General features: G+C 47.2%; 1 protein-coding gene across 8 annotated transcripts in view; it reads right to left on the reverse strand.

Annotated features, from left to right (window-relative positions):
* Positions 1 to 13,080: 13,080 nt before the first annotated feature.
* The window catches only part of cracr2b (calcium release activated channel regulator 2B), a 43,016-nt gene continuing 34,773 nt past the window's right edge, over positions 13,081 to 21,323 (reverse strand). For 6 of the 8 annotated variants that reach the window (XM_036968654.1, XM_036968652.1, XM_036968655.1 and 3 more), the window contains exons 16-19: positions 18,175 to 18,289; positions 17,601 to 17,708; positions 14,687 to 14,763; positions 13,081 to 13,458 (exon numbers count right to left, since the gene is read on the reverse strand). In XM_036968654.1, coding sequence (XP_036824549.1) covers positions 13,362 to 13,458; positions 14,687 to 14,763; positions 17,601 to 17,708; positions 18,175 to 18,289 — 397 coding nt within the window. In that variant the 3' untranslated portion in view covers positions 13,081 to 13,361. Of the gene's footprint in view, positions 13,459 to 14,686; positions 14,764 to 17,064; positions 17,206 to 17,600; positions 17,709 to 18,174; positions 18,290 to 21,323 lie in introns of those variants that run through there. The other 2 variants (XM_036968656.1, XM_036968659.1) reach the window with 2 other exon arrangements.

Raw genomic sequence — 21,323 nt, forward strand, 5'->3', positions numbered from 1 at the left:
CTGCCATGCCTTTAACCTGCCGTGCCCCTTTTAGCAGAGAGGTAAGACAAGGAGAAAGCAGAGAGGTAAGACAAGGAGACAGCAGATAGGTAAGACAAGGAGACAGCAGAGAGGTAAGACAAGGAGACAGCAGAGAGGTAAGACAAGGAGACAGCAGAGAGGTAAGACAAGCCGACGGCAGAGAGGTAAGACAAGGAGACAGAAGAGAGGTAAGACAAGGAGACAGCAGAGAGGTAAGACAAGGCGACAGCAGAGAGGTAAGACAAGGAGACAGAAGAGAGGTAAGACAAGGAGACAGCAGAGAGTTAAGCCAAGGCGACAGCAGAGAGGTAAGACAAGCCGACGGCAGAGAGGTAAGACAATGTTGACAGTAGAGAGGTAAGACAAGGAGTCGGCAGAGAGGTAAGACAAGGAGAGAGCAGAGAGGTAAGACAAGGAGACGGCAGAGAGGTAAGACAAGGTTGACAGTAGAGAGGTAAGTTACCACCACCAGACTGTTACCACCACCAGACTGTTACCACCACCAGACAGTTACCACCTGACAGTTACCACCAGTAGACTGTTACCACCAGTAGACTGTTACCACCAGTAGACTGTTACCACCAGTAGACTGTTACCACCAGTAGACTGTTACCACCAGTAGACCGTTACCACCACCAGACTGTTACCACCAGACTGTTACCACCACCAGACTGTTACCACCACCAGACTGTTGCCACCAGACTGTTAACACCAGTAGACTGTTACCACCACCAGACTGTTACCACCAGACTGTTACCACCACCAGACTGTTACCACCACCAGACTGTTACCACCAGTAGACTGTTACCACCACCAGACTGTTACCACCAGACTGTTACCACCACCAGACTGTTACCACCACCAGACTGTTACCACCACCAGACTGTTACCACCAGTAGACTGTTACCACCACCAGACTGTTACCACCACCAGACTGTTACCACCAGACTGTTACCACCACCAGACTGTTACCACCACCAGACTGTTACCACCAGTAGACTGTTACCACCACCAGACTGTTAACACCAGACTGTTACCACCACCAGACTGTTACCACCACCAGACTGTTACCACCAGACTGTTAACACCAGTAGACTGTTACCACCACCAGACTGTTACCACCACCAGACTGTTACCACCAGACTGTTACCACCACCAGACTGTTACCACCACCAGACTGTTACCACCACCAGACTGTTACCACCACCAGACTGTTACCACCAGACTGTTACCACCAGACTGTTACCACCAGTAGACCGTTACCACCAGTAGACCGTTACAACCAGTAGACCGTTACCACCACCAGACTGTTACCACCAGACTGTTACCACCCGACTGTTACCACCAGACTGTTACCACCACACTGTTACCATCACCAAACTGTTACCACCACCAGACTGTTACCACCACCAGACTGTTACCACCACCAGACTGTTACCACCACCAGACTGTTACCACCACCAGACTGTTACCACCACCAGACTGTTACCACCACCAGACTGTTACCACCACCAGACTGTTACCACCACCAGGCTGTTACCACCAGACTGTTACCACCACCAGACTGTTACCACCAACCAGACTGTTACCACCACCAGACTGTTACCACCAGACTGTTACCACTAGACAGTTACCACCACCAGACTGTTACCACCACCAGACTGTTACCACCACCAGACTGTTACCACCACCAGACTGTTACCACCAGACTGTTAACACCAGTAGACTGTTACCACCACCAGACTGTTACCACCACCAGACTGTTACCACCAGACTGTTACCACCACCAGACAGTTACCACCACCAGACTGTTACCACCACCAGACTGTTACCACCAGACAGTTACCACCAGACTGTTACCACCACCAGACTGTTACCACCAGACAGTTACCACCAGACTGTTACCACCACCAGACTGTTACCACCAGAATGTTACCACCACCAGACTGTTACCACCACCAGGCTGTTACCACCACCAGACAGTTACCACCACCAGACTGTTACCACCAGACTGTTACCACCAGACTGTTACCACCAGACTGTTACCACCACCAGACTGTTACCACCACCAGACTGTTACCACCAGACTGTTACCACCAGACTGTTACCACCACCAGACTGTTACCACCACCAGACTGTTACCACCAGACAGTTACCACCAGACAGTTACCGCCAGACAGTTACCACCACCAGACAGTTACCACCATCAGACTGTTACCACCACCAGACAGTTACCACCACCAGACAGTTACCACCACCAGATAGTTACCACCAGACAGTTACCACCAGTAGACTGTTACCACCAGTAGACTGTTACAACCAGTAGACCGTTACCACCACCAGACTGTTACCACCAGACTGTTACCACCAGACAGTTACCACCAGACTGTTACCACCACCAGACTGTTACCACCAGACTGTTACCACCAGACAGTTACCACCACCAGACTGTTACCACCACCAGACTGTTACCACCAGTATACTGTTACCACCACCAGACTGTTACCACCACCAGGCTGTTACCACCAGACTGTTACCACCACCAGACTGTTACCACCACCAGACTGTTACCACCACCAGGCTGTTACCACCAGACTGTTACCACCACCAGACTGTTACCACCACCAGACAGTTACCACCACCAGACAGTTACCACCACCAGAAAGTTACCACCAGACAGTTACCACCAGACTGTTACCACCACCAGACTGTTACCACCAGAATGTTACCACCACCAGACTGTTACCACCAGAATGTTACCACCAGACTGTTACCACCACCAGACTGTTACCACCACCAGGCTGTTACCACCACCAGACAGTTACCACCACCAGACAGTTACCACCACCAGACAGTTACCACCACCAGACTGTTACCACCACCAGACTGTTACCACCAGACTGTTACCACCACCAGACTGTTACCACCAGACTGTTACCACCACCAGACTGTTACCAACACCAGACTGTTACCACCAGACAGTTACCACCAGACAGTTACCACCAGACAGTTACCACCACCAGACAGTTACCACCATCAGACTGTTACCACCACCAGACAGTTACCACCACCAGACAGTTACCACCACCAGACAGTTACCACCACCAGACAGTTACCACCACCAGATAGTTACCACCAGACAGTTACCACCAGTAGACTGTTACCACCAGTAGACTGTTACAACCAGTAGACCGTTACCACCACCAGACTGTTACCACCAGACTGTTACCACCCGTCTGTTACCACCAGACTGTTACCACCAGACTTTTACCACCACCAGACTGTTACCACCACCAGACTGTTACCACCAGACTGTTACCACCACCAGACTGTTACCACCACCAGACTGTTACCACAAGACTGTTACCACCAGACTGTTACCACCAGACTGTTACCACCACCAGACTGTTACCACCACCAGACTGTTGCCACCAGACTTTTAACACCAGTAGACTGTTACCACCACCAGACTGTTACCACCAGACTGTTACCACCACCAGACTGTTACCACCACCAGATTGTTACCACCAGTAGACTGTCACCACCACCAGACTGTTACCACCAGACTGTTACCACCACCAGACTGTTACCACCACCAGACTGTTACCACCACCAGACTGTTACCACCACCAGACTGTTACCATCACCAAACTGTTACCACCACCAGACTGTTACCACCACCAGACTGTTACCACCAGACTGTTACCACCACCAGACTGTTACCACCAGTAGACTGTTACCACCACCAGACTGTTACCACCACCAGACTATTACCACCACCAGACTGTTACCACCACCAGACTGTTACCAACAGACTTTTACCACCACCAGACTGTTACCACCACCAGACTGTTACCACCACCAGACTGTTACCACCACCAGACTGTTACCACCAGACTGTTACCACCACCAGACTGGTACCACCACCAGACTGTTACCACCACCAGACTGTTACCACCACCAGACTGTTACCACTAGATTGTTACCACCAGACTGTTACCACCACACTGTTACCACCACCAGACTGTTACCACCACCAGACTGTTACCACCAGACTGTTACCACCAGACAGTTACCACCACCAGTCTGTTACCACCACCAGACTGTTACCACCACCAGACTGTTACCACCAGACAGTTACCACCAGACAGTTACCACCAGTAGACTGTTACCATCAGTAGACTGTTACAACCAGTAGACCGATACCACCACCAGACTGTTAACACCAGACTGTTACCACCACCAGACTGTTACCACCACCAGACTGTTACCACCAGACTGTTACCACCACCAGACTGTTACCACCAGACTGTTACCACCACCAGACTGTTACCACCACCAGACTGTTACCACCAGTAGACTGTTACCACCACCAGACTGTTACCACCAGACTGTTACCACCAGACTGTTACCACCAGTAGACTGTTACCACCAGTAGACCGTTACAACCAGTAGACCGTTACCACCACCAGACTGTTACCACCAGACTGTTACCACCCGACTGTTACCACCAGACTGTTACCACCACACTGTTACCATCACCAAACTGTTACCACCACCAGACTGTTACCACCACCAGACTGTTACCACCACCAGACTGTTACCACCACCAGACAGTTACCACCACCAGACTGTTACCACCACCAGACTGTTACCACCAGACTGTTACCACCACCAGACTGGTACCACCACCAGACTGTTACCACCACCAGACTGTTATCACCACCAGACTGTTACCACCACCAGACTGTTACCACTAGATTGTTACCACCAGACTGTTACCACCACACTGTTACCACCACCAGACTGTTACCACCACCAGACTCTTACCACCAGACTGTTACCACCAGACAGTTACCACCACCAGTCTGTTACCACCACCAGACTGTTACCACCACCAGACTGTTACCACCAGACAGTTACCACCAGACAGTTACCACCAGTAGACTGTTACCACCAGTAGTCTGTTACAACCAGTAGACCGATACCACCACCAGACTGTTAACACCAGACTGTTACCACCACCAGACTGTTACCACCACCAGACTGTTACCACCAGACTGTTACCACCACCAGACTGTTACCACCAGACTTTTACCACCACCAGACTGTTACCACCAGTAGACTGTTACCACCACCAGACTGTTACCACCAGACTGTTACCACCAGACTGTTACCACCAGTAGACTGTTACCACCAGTAGACCGTTACCACCAGTAGACCGTTACCACCACCAGACTGTTACCACCAGACTGTTACCACCCGACTGTTACCACCACACTGTTACCACCACCAGACTGTTACCACCACCAGACTGTTACCACCACCTTACCACCACCAGACTGTTACCACAACCAGACTGTTACCACCACCAGACTGTTACCACCACCAGACTGTTACCACCACCAGACAGTTACCACCACCAGACTGTTACCACCACCAGACTGTTACCACCACCAGGCTGTTACCACCAGACTGTTACCACCACCAGACTGTTACCACCAACCAGACTGTTACCACCAACCAGACTGTTACCACCACCAGACTGTTACCACCAGACTGTTACCACTAGACAGTTACCACCACCAGACTGTTACCACCACCAGACTGTTACCACCAGACTGTTACCACCACCAGACTGTTACCACCACCCGACTTCTACCACCACCAGACTGTTACCACCACCAGGCTGTTACCACCACCAGACAGTTACCACCACCAGACAGTTACCACCACCAGACAGTTACCACCACCAGACAGTTACCACCAGACAGTTACCACCACCAGACTGTTACCACCAGACTGTTACCACCACCAGACTGTTACCACCAGACTGTTACCACCACCAGACTGTTACCACCAGACTGTTACCACCACCAGACTGTTACCACCAGACTGTTACCACCAGACTGTTACCACCAGACAGTTACCACCACCAGACAGTTACCACCACCAGACAGTTACCACCACCAGACTGTTACCACCAACAGACTGTTACCACCACCAGACAGTTACCACCACCAGACTGTTACCACCACCAGACTGTTACCACCACCAGACAGTTACCACCAGACAGTTACCACCAGTAGACTGTTACCACCAGTAGACTGTTACCACCACCAGACTGTTACCACCAGACTGTTACCACCCGACTGTTACCACCAGACAGTTACCACCAGACAGTTACCGCCAGACAGTTACCACCACCAGACAGTTACCACCATCAGACTGTTACCACCACCAGACAGTTACCACCACCAGACAGTTACCACCACCAGATAGTTACCACCAGACAGTTACCACCAGTAGACTGTTACCACCAGTAGACTGTTACAACCAGTAGACCGTTACCACCACCAGACTGTTACCACCAGACTGTTACCACCAGACAGTTACCACCAGACTGTTACCACCACCAGACTGTTACCACCAGACTGTTACCACCAGACAGTTACCACCACCAGACTGTTACCACCACCAGACTGTTACCACCAGTATACTGTTACCACCACCAGACTGTTACCACCACCAGGCTGTTACCACCAGACTGTTACCACCACCAGACTGTTACCACCACCAGACTGTTACCACCACCAGGCTGTTACCACCAGACTGTTACCACCACCAGACTGTTACCACCACCAGACAGTTACCACCACCAGACAGTTACCACCACCAGAAAGTTACCACCAGACAGTTACCACCAGACTGTTACCACCACCAGACTGTTACCACCAGAATGTTACCACCACCAGACTGTTACCACCAGAATGTTACCACCAGACTGTTACCACCACCAGACTGTTACCACCACCAGGCTGTTACCACCACCAGACAGTTACCACCACCAGACAGTTACCACCACCAGACAGTTACCACCACCAGACTGTTACCACCACCAGACTGTTACCACCAGACTGTTACCACCACCAGACTGTTACCACCAGACTGTTACCACCACCAGACTGTTACCAACACCAGACTGTTACCACCAGACAGTTACCACCAGACAGTTACCACCAGACAGTTACCACCACCAGACAGTTACCACCATCAGACTGTTACCACCACCAGACAGTTACCACCACCAGACAGTTACCACCACCAGACAGTTACCACCACCAGACAGTTACCACCACCAGATAGTTACCACCAGACAGTTACCACCAGTAGACTGTTACCACCAGTAGACTGTTACAACCAGTAGACCGTTACCACCACCAGACTGTTACCACCAGACTGTTACCACCCGTCTGTTACCACCAGACTGTTACCACCAGACTTTTACCACCACCAGACTGTTACCACCACCAGACTGTTACCACCAGACTGTTACCACCACCAGACTGTTACCACCACCAGACTGTTACCACAAGACTGTTACCACCAGACTGTTACCACCAGACTGTTACCACCACCAGACTGTTACCACCACCAGACTGTTGCCACCAGACTTTTAACACCAGTAGACTGTTACCACCACCAGACTGTTACCACCAGACTGTTACCACCACCAGACTGTTACCACCACCAGATTGTTACCACCAGTAGACTGTTACCACCACCAGACTGTTACCACCAGACTGTTACCACCACCAGACTGTTACCACCACCAGACTGTTACCACCACCAGACTGTTACCACCACCAGACTGTTACCATCACCAAACTGTTACCACCACCAGACTGTTACCACCACCAGACTGTTACCACCAGACTGTTACCACCACCAGACTGTTACCACCAGTAGACTGTTACCACCACCAGACTGTTACCACCACCAGACTATTACCACCACCAGACTGTTACCACCACCAGACTGTTACCAACAGACTTTTACCACCACCAGACTGTTACCACCACCAGACTGTTACCACCACCAGACTGTTACCACCACCAGACTGTTACCACCAGACTGTTACCACCACCAGACTGGTACCACCACCAGACTGTTACCACCACCAGACTGTTACCACCACCAGACTGTTACCACTAGATTGTTACCACCAGACTGTTACCACCACACTGTTACCACCACCAGACTGTTACCACCACCAGACTGTTACCACCAGACTGTTACCACCAGACAGTTACCACCACCAGTCTGTTACCACCACCAGACTGTTACCACCACCAGACTGTTACCACCAGACAGTTACCACCAGACAGTTACCACCAGTAGACTGTTACCATCAGTAGACTGTTACAACCAGTAGACCGATACCACCACCAGACTGTTAACACCAGACTGTTACCACCACCAGACTGTTACCACCACCAGACTGTTACCACCAGACTGTTACCACCACCAGACTGTTACCACCAGACTGTTACCACCACCAGACTGTTACCACCACCAGACTGTTACCACCAGTAGACTGTTACCACCACCAGACTGTTACCACCAGACTGTTACCACCAGACTGTTACCACCAGTAGACTGTTACCACCAGTAGACCGTTACAACCAGTAGACCGTTACCACCACCAGACTGTTACCACCAGACTGTTACCACCCGACTGTTACCACCAGACTGTTACCACCACACTGTTACCATCACCAAACTGTTACCACCACCAGACTGTTACCACCACCAGACTGTTACCACCACCAGACTGTTACCACCACCAGACAGTTACCACCACCAGACTGTTACCACCACCAGACTGTTACCACCAGACTGTTACCACCACCAGACTGGTACCACCACCAGACTGTTACCACCACCAGACTGTTATCACCACCAGACTGTTACCACCACCAGACTGTTACCACTAGATTGTTACCACCAGACTGTTACCACCACACTGTTACCACCACCAGACTGTTACCACCACCAGACTCTTACCACCAGACTGTTACCACCAGACAGTTACCACCACCAGTCTGTTACCACCACCAGACTGTTACCACCACCAGACTGTTACCACCAGACAGTTACCACCAGACAGTTACCACCAGTAGACTGTTACCACCAGTAGTCTGTTACAACCAGTAGACCGATACCACCACCAGACTGTTAACACCAGACTGTTACCACCACCAGACTGTTACCACCACCAGACTGTTACCACCAGACTGTTACCACCACCAGACTGTTACCACCAGACTTTTACCACCACCAGACTGTTACCACCAGTAGACTGTTACCACCACCAGACTGTTACCACCAGACTGTTACCACCAGACTGTTACCACCAGTAGACTGTTACCACCAGTAGACCGTTACCACCAGTAGACCGTTACCACCACCAGACTGTTACCACCAGACTGTTACCACCCGACTGTTACCACCACACTGTTACCACCACCAGACTGTTACCACCACCAGACTGTTACCACCACCTTACCACCACCAGACTGTTACCACCACCAGACTGTTACCACCACCAGACTGTTACCACCACCAGACTGTTACCACCACCAGACAGTTACCACCACCAGACTGTTACCACCACCAGACTGTTACCACCACCAGGCTGTTACCACCAGACTGTTACCACCACCAGACTGTTACCACCAACCAGACTGTTACCACCAACCAGACTGTTACCACCACCAGACTGTTACCACCAGACTGTTACCACTAGACAGTTACCACCACCAGACTGTTACCACCACCAGACTGTTACCACCAGACTGTTACCACCACCAGACTGTTACCACCACCCGACTTCTACCACCACCAGACTGTTACCACCACCAGGCTGTTACCACCACCAGACAGTTACCACCACCAGACAGTTACCACCACCAGACAGTTACCACCACCAGACAGTTACCACCAGACAGTTACCACCACCAGACTGTTACCACCAGACTGTTACCACCACCAGACTGTTACCACCAGACTGTTACCACCACCAGACTGTTACCACCAGACTGTTACCACCACCAGACTGTTACCACCAGACTGTTACCACCAGACTGTTACCACCAGACAGTTACCACCAGACAGTTACCACCACCAGACAGTTACCACCACCAGACTGTTACCACCACCAGACTGTTACCACCACCAGACAGTTACCACCACCAGACTGTTACCACCACCAGACTGTTACCACCACCAGACAGTTACCACCAGACAGTTACCACCAGTAGACTGTTACCACCAGTAGACTGTTACCACCACCAGACTGTTACCACCAGACTGTTACCACCCGACTGTTACCACCAGACTGTTACCACCCGACTGTTACCACCAGACTGTTACCACCACCAGACTGTTACCACCACCAGACTGTTACCACCAGACTGTTGCCACCACCAGACTGTTAACACCACCAGACTGTTAACACCACCAGACTCTTACCACCAGACTGTTACCACCACCAGACAGTTACCACCACCAGACAGTTACCACCAGACTGTTACCACCACCAGACTCTTACCACCAGACTGTTACCACCACCAGACTGTTACCACCAGACTGTTACCACCACCAGACTGTTACCACCAGTATACTGTTACCACCACCAGACTGTTACCACCACCAGACTGTTACCACCACCAGACTGTTACCACCACCAGACTGTTACCACCACCAGACTGTTACCACCAGACTGTTACCACCACCAGACTGTTACCACCAGTAGACTGTTACCACCACCAGACTGTTACCACCACCAGACTGTTACTACCAGACAGTTACCACCACCAGACTGTTACCACCACCAGACTGTTACCACCACCAGACAGTTACCACCAGACTGTTACCACCACCAGACTGTTACCACCACCAGACTGTTACCACCACCAGACTGTTACCACCACCAGACTGTTACCACCACCAGACTGTTACCACCAGACTGTTACCACCACCAGACTGTTACCACCAGTAGAATGTTACCACCAGTAGACTGTTACCACCAGGCTGTTTCTAGCAGGCTGTTCTGTGTTCTTGACTTATTGGTCAATAGTTGCCAAACACTATAATAATGAAGGACACAGAGGACACAGAATAATGAAGGACCAGACTGTTACCACCACCAGACTGTTACCACCAGTAGACTGTTACCACCACCAGACTGTTACCACCAGACTGTTACCACCAGACTGTTACCACCAGTAGACTGTTACCACCAGTAGACTGTTACCACCAGTAGACCGTTACAACCAGTAGACCGTTACCACCACCAGACTGTTACCACCACCAGACTGTTACCACCAGACTGTTACCACCACCAGACTGGTACCACCACCAGACTGTTACCACCACCAGACTGTTATCACCACCAGACTGTTACCACCACCAGACTGTTACCACTAGATTGTTACCACCAGACTGTTACCACCACACTGTTACCACCACCAGACTGTTACCACCACCAGACTCTTACCACCAGACTGTTACTACCAGACAGTTACCACCACCAGACTGTTACCACCACCAGACTGTTACCACCACCAGACAGTTACCACCAGACTGTTACCACCACCAGACTGTTACCACCACCAGACTGTTACCACCACGAGACTGTTACCACCACCAGACTGTTACCACCAGACTGTTACCACCACCAGACTGTTACCACCAGTAGAATGTTACCACCAGTAGACTGTTACCACCAGGCTGTTTCTAGCAGGCTGTTCTGTGTTCTTGACTTATTGGTCAATAGTTGCCAAACACTATAATAATGAAGGACACAGAGGCTGAAGGGAAGAGATTTGATGCAGAAGTACAGAGGACGTATAGTTACTTATCAATAACTTTATTAGTATCACAACAACAATATTTACATAGACAATGTATCAGTCTATAGAATACATTACAGTAAACATATTTACATAGACAATGTATCAGTCTATAGAATACATTACAGTAAACATATTTACATAGACAATGTATCAGTCTATAGAATACATTACAGTAAACATATTTATATAGACGATGTTGTATCAGTCTATAAAATATAATTACAGTAAACATATTTACATAGACAATGAGGCAGTTTATACAATACATTACAGTAAACATAATAACATAGACAATGTTATATCAGTCTATAAAATATAATTACAGTAAACATATTTACATAGAAGATGTATCAGTCTATAAAATATATTTACAGTAAACTTCATCAGAACTGTTTGTATTTACTGTATATGTCTAACAGTGTTTTATAGGCCCACATACACTTGTAAAATACACAGTGAAGAAGAGTATTTCTAAGTGCTTAGGTTAATGGTATCGTACCCTAATCTCACCGTTCACTCTCTTACACATGTTGCTAGAACAGCTTTGGACCATGGATGAGTCCCTACTGTTTCCGGTTTCCTGTCTATAGAAGTAGAAAGAGGACTGTGGATGGATTTAGAACCCATTTTAGCATGGACATTGTCATTGAGGGCTTCCGCCATTTTAAAGTAGTCAACTGGGGTGGGGATTTCTATGGGTTGGGAGCCATCTGTCAATGATCAGAGCATTGCCTTCTTCTTCAAAGTGGGTTACACATATATATATTTTTAAATAGCTTTATGTTACATTACTGCCATCTATTGGCCAAAATAAATTAATGCATTTTCCCCCCAATGTAAAATAAATGGTTCAAAACTCCAGCACTGCAGGTGGCGCTAAATCACCAATATTACACTGGACAAAAACATAAAAAACGCAACATACAACAATTTCAACGATTTTACTGAATCATCGTCTGATTTTGATCTGCAGGAGAAGAAGCCGGATGTGGAGGTCCTGGGTTGGCGTGGTTACAAGTAGTTTGTGGTTGTGAGGCCGGATGGAAGTACTGCCAAATTCTCTAAAATGACGTTGGAGGCGGCTTATGATAGAGAAATGAACATTTAATTCTCTGGCAACAGTTCTGGTGGACATTCCTGCAGTCAGCATGCCAATTGCACGCTCTCTCAACTTGAGACATCTGTGGCGTTGTGTTGCGTGACAAAACTGCACATTTTAGAGTGGCCTTTTATTGTCCCTAGCACAAGGTGCACCTGTGTAATGATCATGCTGTTTAATCAGGTTCTTGATATACCACACCTGTCAGGTGGATGGATTATCTTTGCAAAGGAGAAATGCTCACTAACAGGGATGTCAACAAATCTGTCCAAAACATTTGAGAGAAATAAGGTTTTTGTGCGTATGGAACATTTCTGTGATCTTTTATTTCAGCTCATGAAACATGAGACCAACACTTTACATGTTGAGTTTATATTTTTGTTCGGTGTAGATAAAAATGCTTTTTATAAAACACAAAATAAGAAGAAAATGTCCCACTTTAAAAATGGAGAAAGTCCACAATGGCGCTGCCCATGATGTCACAACAGCCATTATGGCACAGATACAAATATAAGCCCTCTGTCTAGCTCTATGTTCCTGTCCTACTTGCAACAGCTCTTCCTGTTGTCTCTGTTGGAGTGGTCAGCTGACAGATGGAGAGTCTCCTCACATTGCTGATCCTGCTGGGCCGATAACAACCTATGGAAGAAGCAGAAAATATAGAGAGATGTTTCGGGTAAAGATATATTTTCGCTAAAAGGACCAGACTGATGCTTTTTTAATTTAACCAGGCAAGTCAGTTAAGACCAAATTCTTATTTACAATGACAGCCTACCGGGGAACAGTGGGTTAACTGCCTTGTTCAGGGGAACAGTGGGCTAACTGCCTTGTTCAGGGGGAGAACGACATCTGTAATGATGTTACATACCATACCAGCTGTAATTATGTTACATACCATACCAGCTGTAATGATGTTACATACCATACCAGCAGTAATGATGTTACATACCATACCAGCAGTAATGATGTTACATACCATACCAGCTGTAATGATGTTACATACCATACCAGCTGTAATGATGTTACATACCATACCAGCTGTAATGATGTTACATACCATACCAGCTGTAATGATGTTACATACCATACCAGCTGTAATGATGTTACATACCATACCAGCTGTAATGATGTTACATACCATACCAGCTGTAATGATGTTACATACCATACCAGCTGTAATGATGTTACATACCATACCAGCTGTAATGATGTTACATACCATAGCAGCTGTAATGATGTTACATACCATACCAGCTGTAATGATGTTACATACCATACCAGCTGTAATTATGTTACATACCATACCAGCTGTAATTATGTTACATACCATACCAGCTGTAATGATGTTACATACCATACCAGCTGTAATGATGTTACATACCATACCAGCTGTAATGATGTTACATACCATACCAGCTGTAATGATTTTACATACCATACCAGCTGTAATGATGTTACATACCATACCAGCTGTAATGATGTTACATACCATACCAGCTGTAATTATGTTACATACCATACCAGCTGTAATGATGTTACATACCATACCAGCTGTAATGATGTTACATACCATACCAGCTGTAATGATGTTACATACCATACCAGCTGTAATGATGTTACATACCATACCAGCTGTAATGATGTTACATACCATACCAGCTGTAATGATGTTACATACCATACCAGCTGTAATGATGTTACATACCATACCAGCTGTAATGATGTTACATACCATACCAGCTGTAATGATGTTACATACCATACCAGCTGTAATGATGTTACATACCATACCAGCTGTAATTATGTTACATACCATACCAGCTGTAATTATGTTACATACCATACCAGCTGTAATGATGTTACATACCATGCCAGCTGTGTCATCAGTTCCTCTATGTTGTATCCACTCTTTGCACTACACTCATAGAACACTGCATTGTCCTGCTGTAGAGAAAACACAACAGGACACAACATCACCTCACGCCACACTACACCACACAACATCACTTCACGCCACACAACATCACACAACATCACTTCACGCCACACTACACCACACAACATCACTTCACGCCACACTACACCACACAACATCACCTCACGCCACACTACAGGACACAACATCACCTCACGCCACACTACACCACACAACATCACCTCACGCCACACAACAGGACACAACATCACCTCACACCACACTACACCACACAACATCACCTCACGCCACACTACACCACACAACATCACTTCACGCCACACAACAGGACACAACATCACCTCACACCACACTACACCACACAACATCACCTCACGCCACACTACACCACATCACTTCACGCCACACTACACCACACAACATCACCTCACGCCACACTACAGGACACAACATCACCTCACACCACACTACACCACACAACATCACCTCACGCCACACAACAGGACACAACATCACCTCACACCACACTACACCACACAACATCACCTCACGCCACACTACATCACTTCACGCCACACAACAGGACACAACATCACCTCACACCACACTACACCACACAACATCACCTCACGCCACACTACACCACACAACATCACCTCACGCCACACTACACCACACAACATCACCTCACGCCACACTACACCACACACATCACCTCACGCCACACAACATCACCTCACGCCACACTACACCACACCACCTCATCTCACGCCACACTACAGTACACAACATCATCTCACGCCACACTACAGTACACAACATCACCTCACGCCACACTACAGTACACAACATCACCTCACGCCACACTACACCACACCACCTCATGCCACACCACACTACACCACACCACACCAGACCACACAACATCACCACACTACACCACACAACATCACCACACTACACCACACCACATCACCTCACGCCACACACATAGTAAACTAAACTGAATATAGAAGTGCACAGTAGTTATAGTAGTACACATAGTACACTAAATATAGAAGTACACAGTAGTTATAGTAGTACACGTAGTAAACTAAACTAAATATAGAAGTACACAGTAGTTATAGTAGTACACGTAGTAAACTAAACTGAATATAGAAGTACACAGTAGTTATAGTAGTACACATAGTAAACTAAACTAAATATAGTAGTGCATAGTAGTAAACATAGTAAACTTGTAGTAAACCAATCTAAATATAAACTCAGCAAAAAGAGAAACGTCCTCTCACTGTCAACTGCGTTTATTTTCAACAAACTTAACATGTGTAAATATTTGTATGAACATAACAAGATTCAACAACTGAGACATAAACCGAACAAGTTCCACAGACATGTGACTAACAGAAATGGAATAATGTGTCCCTGAACATAGTACTGCTGGGCAATGCTGTCGAAATCAAAAGTACCAGTCAGTATTTGTTGTGGCCACCAGCTGCATTAAGTACTGCAGTGCATCTCCTCCTCATGGACTGCACCAGATTTGCCAATTCTTGCTGTGAAATGTTACCCCACTCTTCCACCAAGGCACATGCAAGTTTCCCAGGACATTTCTGGGGGGATTGGTCCTAGCCCTCACCCTCCGATCCAACAGGTCCCAGACGTGCTCAATGGGATTGAGATTCGGGCTCTTCGCTGGCCATGGCAGAACACTGACATTCCTGTCTTGGGGGAAATCACTCACAGAACAAGCAGTATGGCTGGTGGAATTGTCATGCTGGAGGGTCATGTCAGGATGAGCCTGCAGGAAGGGTACCACATGAGGGAGGATGTCTTCCCTGTAACGCACAGCGTTGAGATTGCCTGCAATGACAACAAGCTCAATCCGATGATGCTGTGACACACTGCCCCAGACCATGACGGACCCTCCACCTCCAAATCGATCCCGCTCCAGAATACAGGCCTCGTTGTAACGCTCATTCCTTCGAAATGATTAACACGAATCCGACCATCACCCCTGGTTAGACAAAACCGTGACTCATCAGTGAAGAGCACTTTTTGCTAGTCCTGTCTGGTCCAGCAACGGTGGGTTTGTGCCCATAGGCGACGTTGTTGCCGGTGATGTCTGGTGAGGATCTGCCTTACAACAGGCCTACAAGCCCTCAGTCCAGCCTCTCTCAGCCTATTGCAGACAGTCTGAGCACTGATGGAGGGATTGTGTGTTCCTGGTGTAACTTGGGCAGTTGTTGTTGCCATCCTGTACCTGTCCTGCAGGTGTGGTGTTCGGATGTACCGATCCTGTGCAGGTGTTGTTACACGTGGTCTGCCACTGCGAGGACGATCAGCTGTCCATCCTGTCTCCGTGTAGCGCTGTCTTAGGCGTCTCACAGTGCAGACATTGTAATTCATTGACCTGACCACATCTGCAGTCCTCATGCCTCCATGCAGCAGGCCTAAGGCACATTCACGCAGATTAGTAGGGACCCTGGGCATCTTTCCTTTGGCATTTTTCAGAGTCAGTAGAAAGGTCTCTTTAGTGTCCTAAGTTTTCATAACTGTGACCTTAATTGCCTACTGTCTGTAAGCTGTTAGAGTCTTAACGACTGTTCCACAGGTGCATGTTCATTAATTGTTTATGGTTCATTGACCAAGCATGGGAAACAGTGTTTAAACCCTTTACAATGAAGATCTGTGAAGTTATTTGGATTTTTACGAATTATCTTTGAAAGACAGGGTTCTGAAAAGGGGACGTTTCTTTTTTCGCTGAGTTTAGGTGCACATAGTAGTAAAAACAACCTCAGCCATTAGAAGTCCTGAAGACTCATCAGTCATCAGAATATAATCTTACCTCAGCCAATCGCTGTCCCTCTCTGGTGGTAACCTCCCTCTTCTGATCTTCTGATAAGTCCATTTTGTTTCCCAGCAGCATCAAGACCGCCCCCTCAGACATCCTTTCCTAGTACAGAAGAGGAGCAGGTTACTACCAGACATAATATATAATTAACATGTTACTATAATAGACATAATATATAATTAACATGTTACTATCACAGACATATTATATAATTAACATGTTACTATCATAGACATATTACATAATTAACATGTTACTATCATAGACATATTATATAATTAACATGTTACTATCATAGACATATTATATAATTAACATGTTACAATCATAGACATATTACATAATTAACATGTTACTATCATAGACATATTATATAATTAACATGAAACTCATTTTACCCAATGGCCTGTCACATGATGGGGTTGTATGCAAATTCATATTACCCAACAACTTGTCACATGATGGGGTTGTATGCAAATTCATATTACCCAACAGCCTGTCACGTGATGGGGTTGTATGCAAAAAACTGCAATAATTTATTTGCCCCTTCACCTGTCCATTCACTCACCTGCACAAGGTCCATCCACCCTCTGACCGCGGAGAAGGAGGCGGAGTCAGTGATGTCATACATGGTGAGGATTCCATCAGCCTTGCGATAGTACTGCTGGGTAATGCTGCGGAACCTTGGACATGAAGAAAAGAAACAGGACAAAATGACTACACACAAACACACACAGACACACACAGACAGACACACACACACACACACACACACACACAGACACACACAGACACACAGAGACACACAGAGACACACAGACACACACACACACACACAGACCAGTGGCGGTTGGTGCCATTTAAGATGAGGGAGGATTAGTATATTTCATTATTTGTATTAGAGCATATTGGATGACTCTCATTCATATTCCATTCACACAGGTTAATGTAACAGTGATAGGTTTAGGCTACTACATGATACTAACATTTTCCCTGTACCCATCATGTGGTTGCTACAACCTATTATATGAATTAAAGTTTACAACATAGGAGCACACAGGCCGACAGACATATTAGTAATCAAGGTGGCAGACAGTGACACATTCAATATCGACTTGGACACTCTTGCCTGCATCTAGCTGATCTAGGGTGTAATCATTAGTCCAACAGTTGCAAACGAGCGTTTCTATTGGACAAATTCAGGTATGTTTATCCCCGTTTTGTTCCATTTGAGAAATGTTTTTCAACAGAATCGGCGGAATGAATACACCCCCTGATCACACGCAAACACAGTTCATTTTCATAGCAGCCACACACAAACAGCATGATCCCTTTAATCATTATATAATTACTTCTCGCATCTACGCGCTCCCCTCCTCTCACCTTTTTCTCCTTCGCTTGTGGACTTCAATGCACAAACGCATCAGCTGTCTGTGGCCAGGCGTCAAAACCTTCATATCATAACCGCTACACACAGCCTACGTCATCGTCACCATATTAGCTAAAGTAACGTCATAGTGACCATGGATAATAGAACTACCGCATTGGTAAACCCGCTACATTCATGCAGTACAGTCAGTAAGCAGTTTAGCAGTTACACTGGCAATTAATTAATAAAACCAAAACCTTACCTTAACTTGGAAGTTCCAGTGTAGGATAGTCAGAGCCAGCTAGCTAACAAATAAAATCACATTTTATTGGTCACATACACATGGTTAGCAGATGCGAGTGTAGCGAAATGCTTGTGCTTCTAGTTCCGACAGTGCAGCAATATCTAACAAGTAATCTAACGATTCCCCAACAACTACCTGATACACATATCAGTATATGGATTAGCGACGGCCGAGCGACATAGGCAAGGTGCAGTAGATGGTATAAAATGCAGTATATACATAAGAGATGAGTAATGTAAGATATGTAAACATGATTAAAGCAGAATTATTTAAAGTGGCGTTGTTTAAAGTGACTAGTGATCCATTTATTAAAGTGTCCAGTGATCAGGTCTCTAATTTAGGAAGCAGCCTCTCTGAGTTAGTGATGGCTGTTTAGCAGTCTGATGGCCTTGAGATAGAAGCTGTTTTTCAATCTCTCGGTCCCAGCTGTGATGCACCTGTACTGACCTCGTCTTCTGGATGGTAGTGGTGTGAAAGGGCAGTGGCTCGGGTGGTTGTTGTCCTTTTTGGCCTTTCCGTGACATCGGGTGCTGTAGGTGTCCTGGAGGGAAGGTAGTTTGACCCGGGTGAATGCGTTGTGCAGATCGCACCACCCTCTGGAGAGCCTTGCGGTTGAGGGCGGTGCAGCTGCCATACCAGGCCACGCTGTTGCGCCTTCTTTACCACGCTGTCTGTGTGGGTGGACCATATCAGTTTGTCTGTGATGTGTACGCCCAGGAGCTTAAAACTCTCCAACTTCTCCACAACTGTCCCGTCGATGTGGATAGGGGGGTGCTCCCTCTGCTGTTTCCTGAAGTCCACAATCATCTCCTTTGTTTTGTTGATATTGAGTCTGAGGTTGTTTTCCTGGCCCTCACCTCCTCCCTGTAGGCTGTCTCATCATTGTTGGTAATCAAGCCCACTACTGTTGTGTCATCTGCAAATTTGATGATTGAGTTGGAGGCGTGCATGGCCACGCAGTCGTAGGTGAACAGGGAGTACAGGAGGGGGCTGAGCACACACACACCATTTAGTTCAGTTATCTTTGCCTTCTTGGGTACAGGAACAATGGTAGCCATCTTGAAGGGACAACAGACTGGGATAGGGAGTGATTGAATATGTCCGTAAACACACCAGCCAGCTGGTCTGCGCATGCTCTGAGGAATGCAGCTAGGGATGCCGTCTGGGCCGGAAGACTTGAGAGAGTTAACATGTTTAAATGTTTTACTCACGTCAGCCATGGAGAAGGAGAGGGGGGGGGGCAGTCCTTGTTAGCGGGCCGCGACGGTGGCACTGTACTATCATCAAAGTGGGCAAAGAAGGTGTTTAGTTTGTCTGGAAGCGTGACGTCGGTATCAGTGACGTGGCTGTTTTTGTAGTCCGGGATTTCCTGTAGACCCTGCCACATACGTCTCGTGTCTGAGCCGTTAAATTGCGACTGGACATAGCATCCCTCTCTGTTTGATAGCCTTAGCCCGCTAGCTAACATAGCATCCCTCTCTGTTTGATAGCCTTAGCCCGCTAGCTAACATAGCATCCCTCTCTGTTTGATAGCCATAGCCCGCTAGCTAACATAGCATCCCTCTCTGTTTGATAGCCATAGCCAATTAGCTAACATAGCATCCCTCTTTGTTGGATAGCCATAGCCCGCTAGCTAACATAGCATCCCTCTCTGTTTTAGCCAGGTGTTTGAGTAGGCTAAACTAGCTAGCTGCATTCGCTAGCTAAGTAAATAAAAGTGAAAAAGATATACACAACGAAATATAGCTCTCTCTCTAGTTCTAACTACTCACCACATGTGCACACTGCAGTGCTAGCTAGCTGTAGCTTATGCTTTCAGTACTAGATTCATTATCTGATCCTTTGATTGGGTGGACAACATGTCAGCTCAGGCTGCAAGATCTCTGATAGGTTGGAGGACATCCTCCAGGAAGTTGTCATAAATACAGTAAAAGTCTATGGAACGGTGTGAGAACCATGAGCCTCCAAGGTTTTGTATTGAAGTCAATGTACCCAGAGGAGGACGGAAGCTAGCTGTCCTCCGGCTACACCATGGTGTTACCCT

Source organism: Oncorhynchus mykiss, chromosome 30 (genome assembly GCF_013265735.2).
Source record: "Oncorhynchus mykiss isolate Arlee chromosome 30, USDA_OmykA_1.1, whole genome shotgun sequence".
Lineage (NCBI taxonomy): Eukaryota > Metazoa > Chordata > Actinopteri > Salmoniformes > Salmonidae > Oncorhynchus > Oncorhynchus mykiss.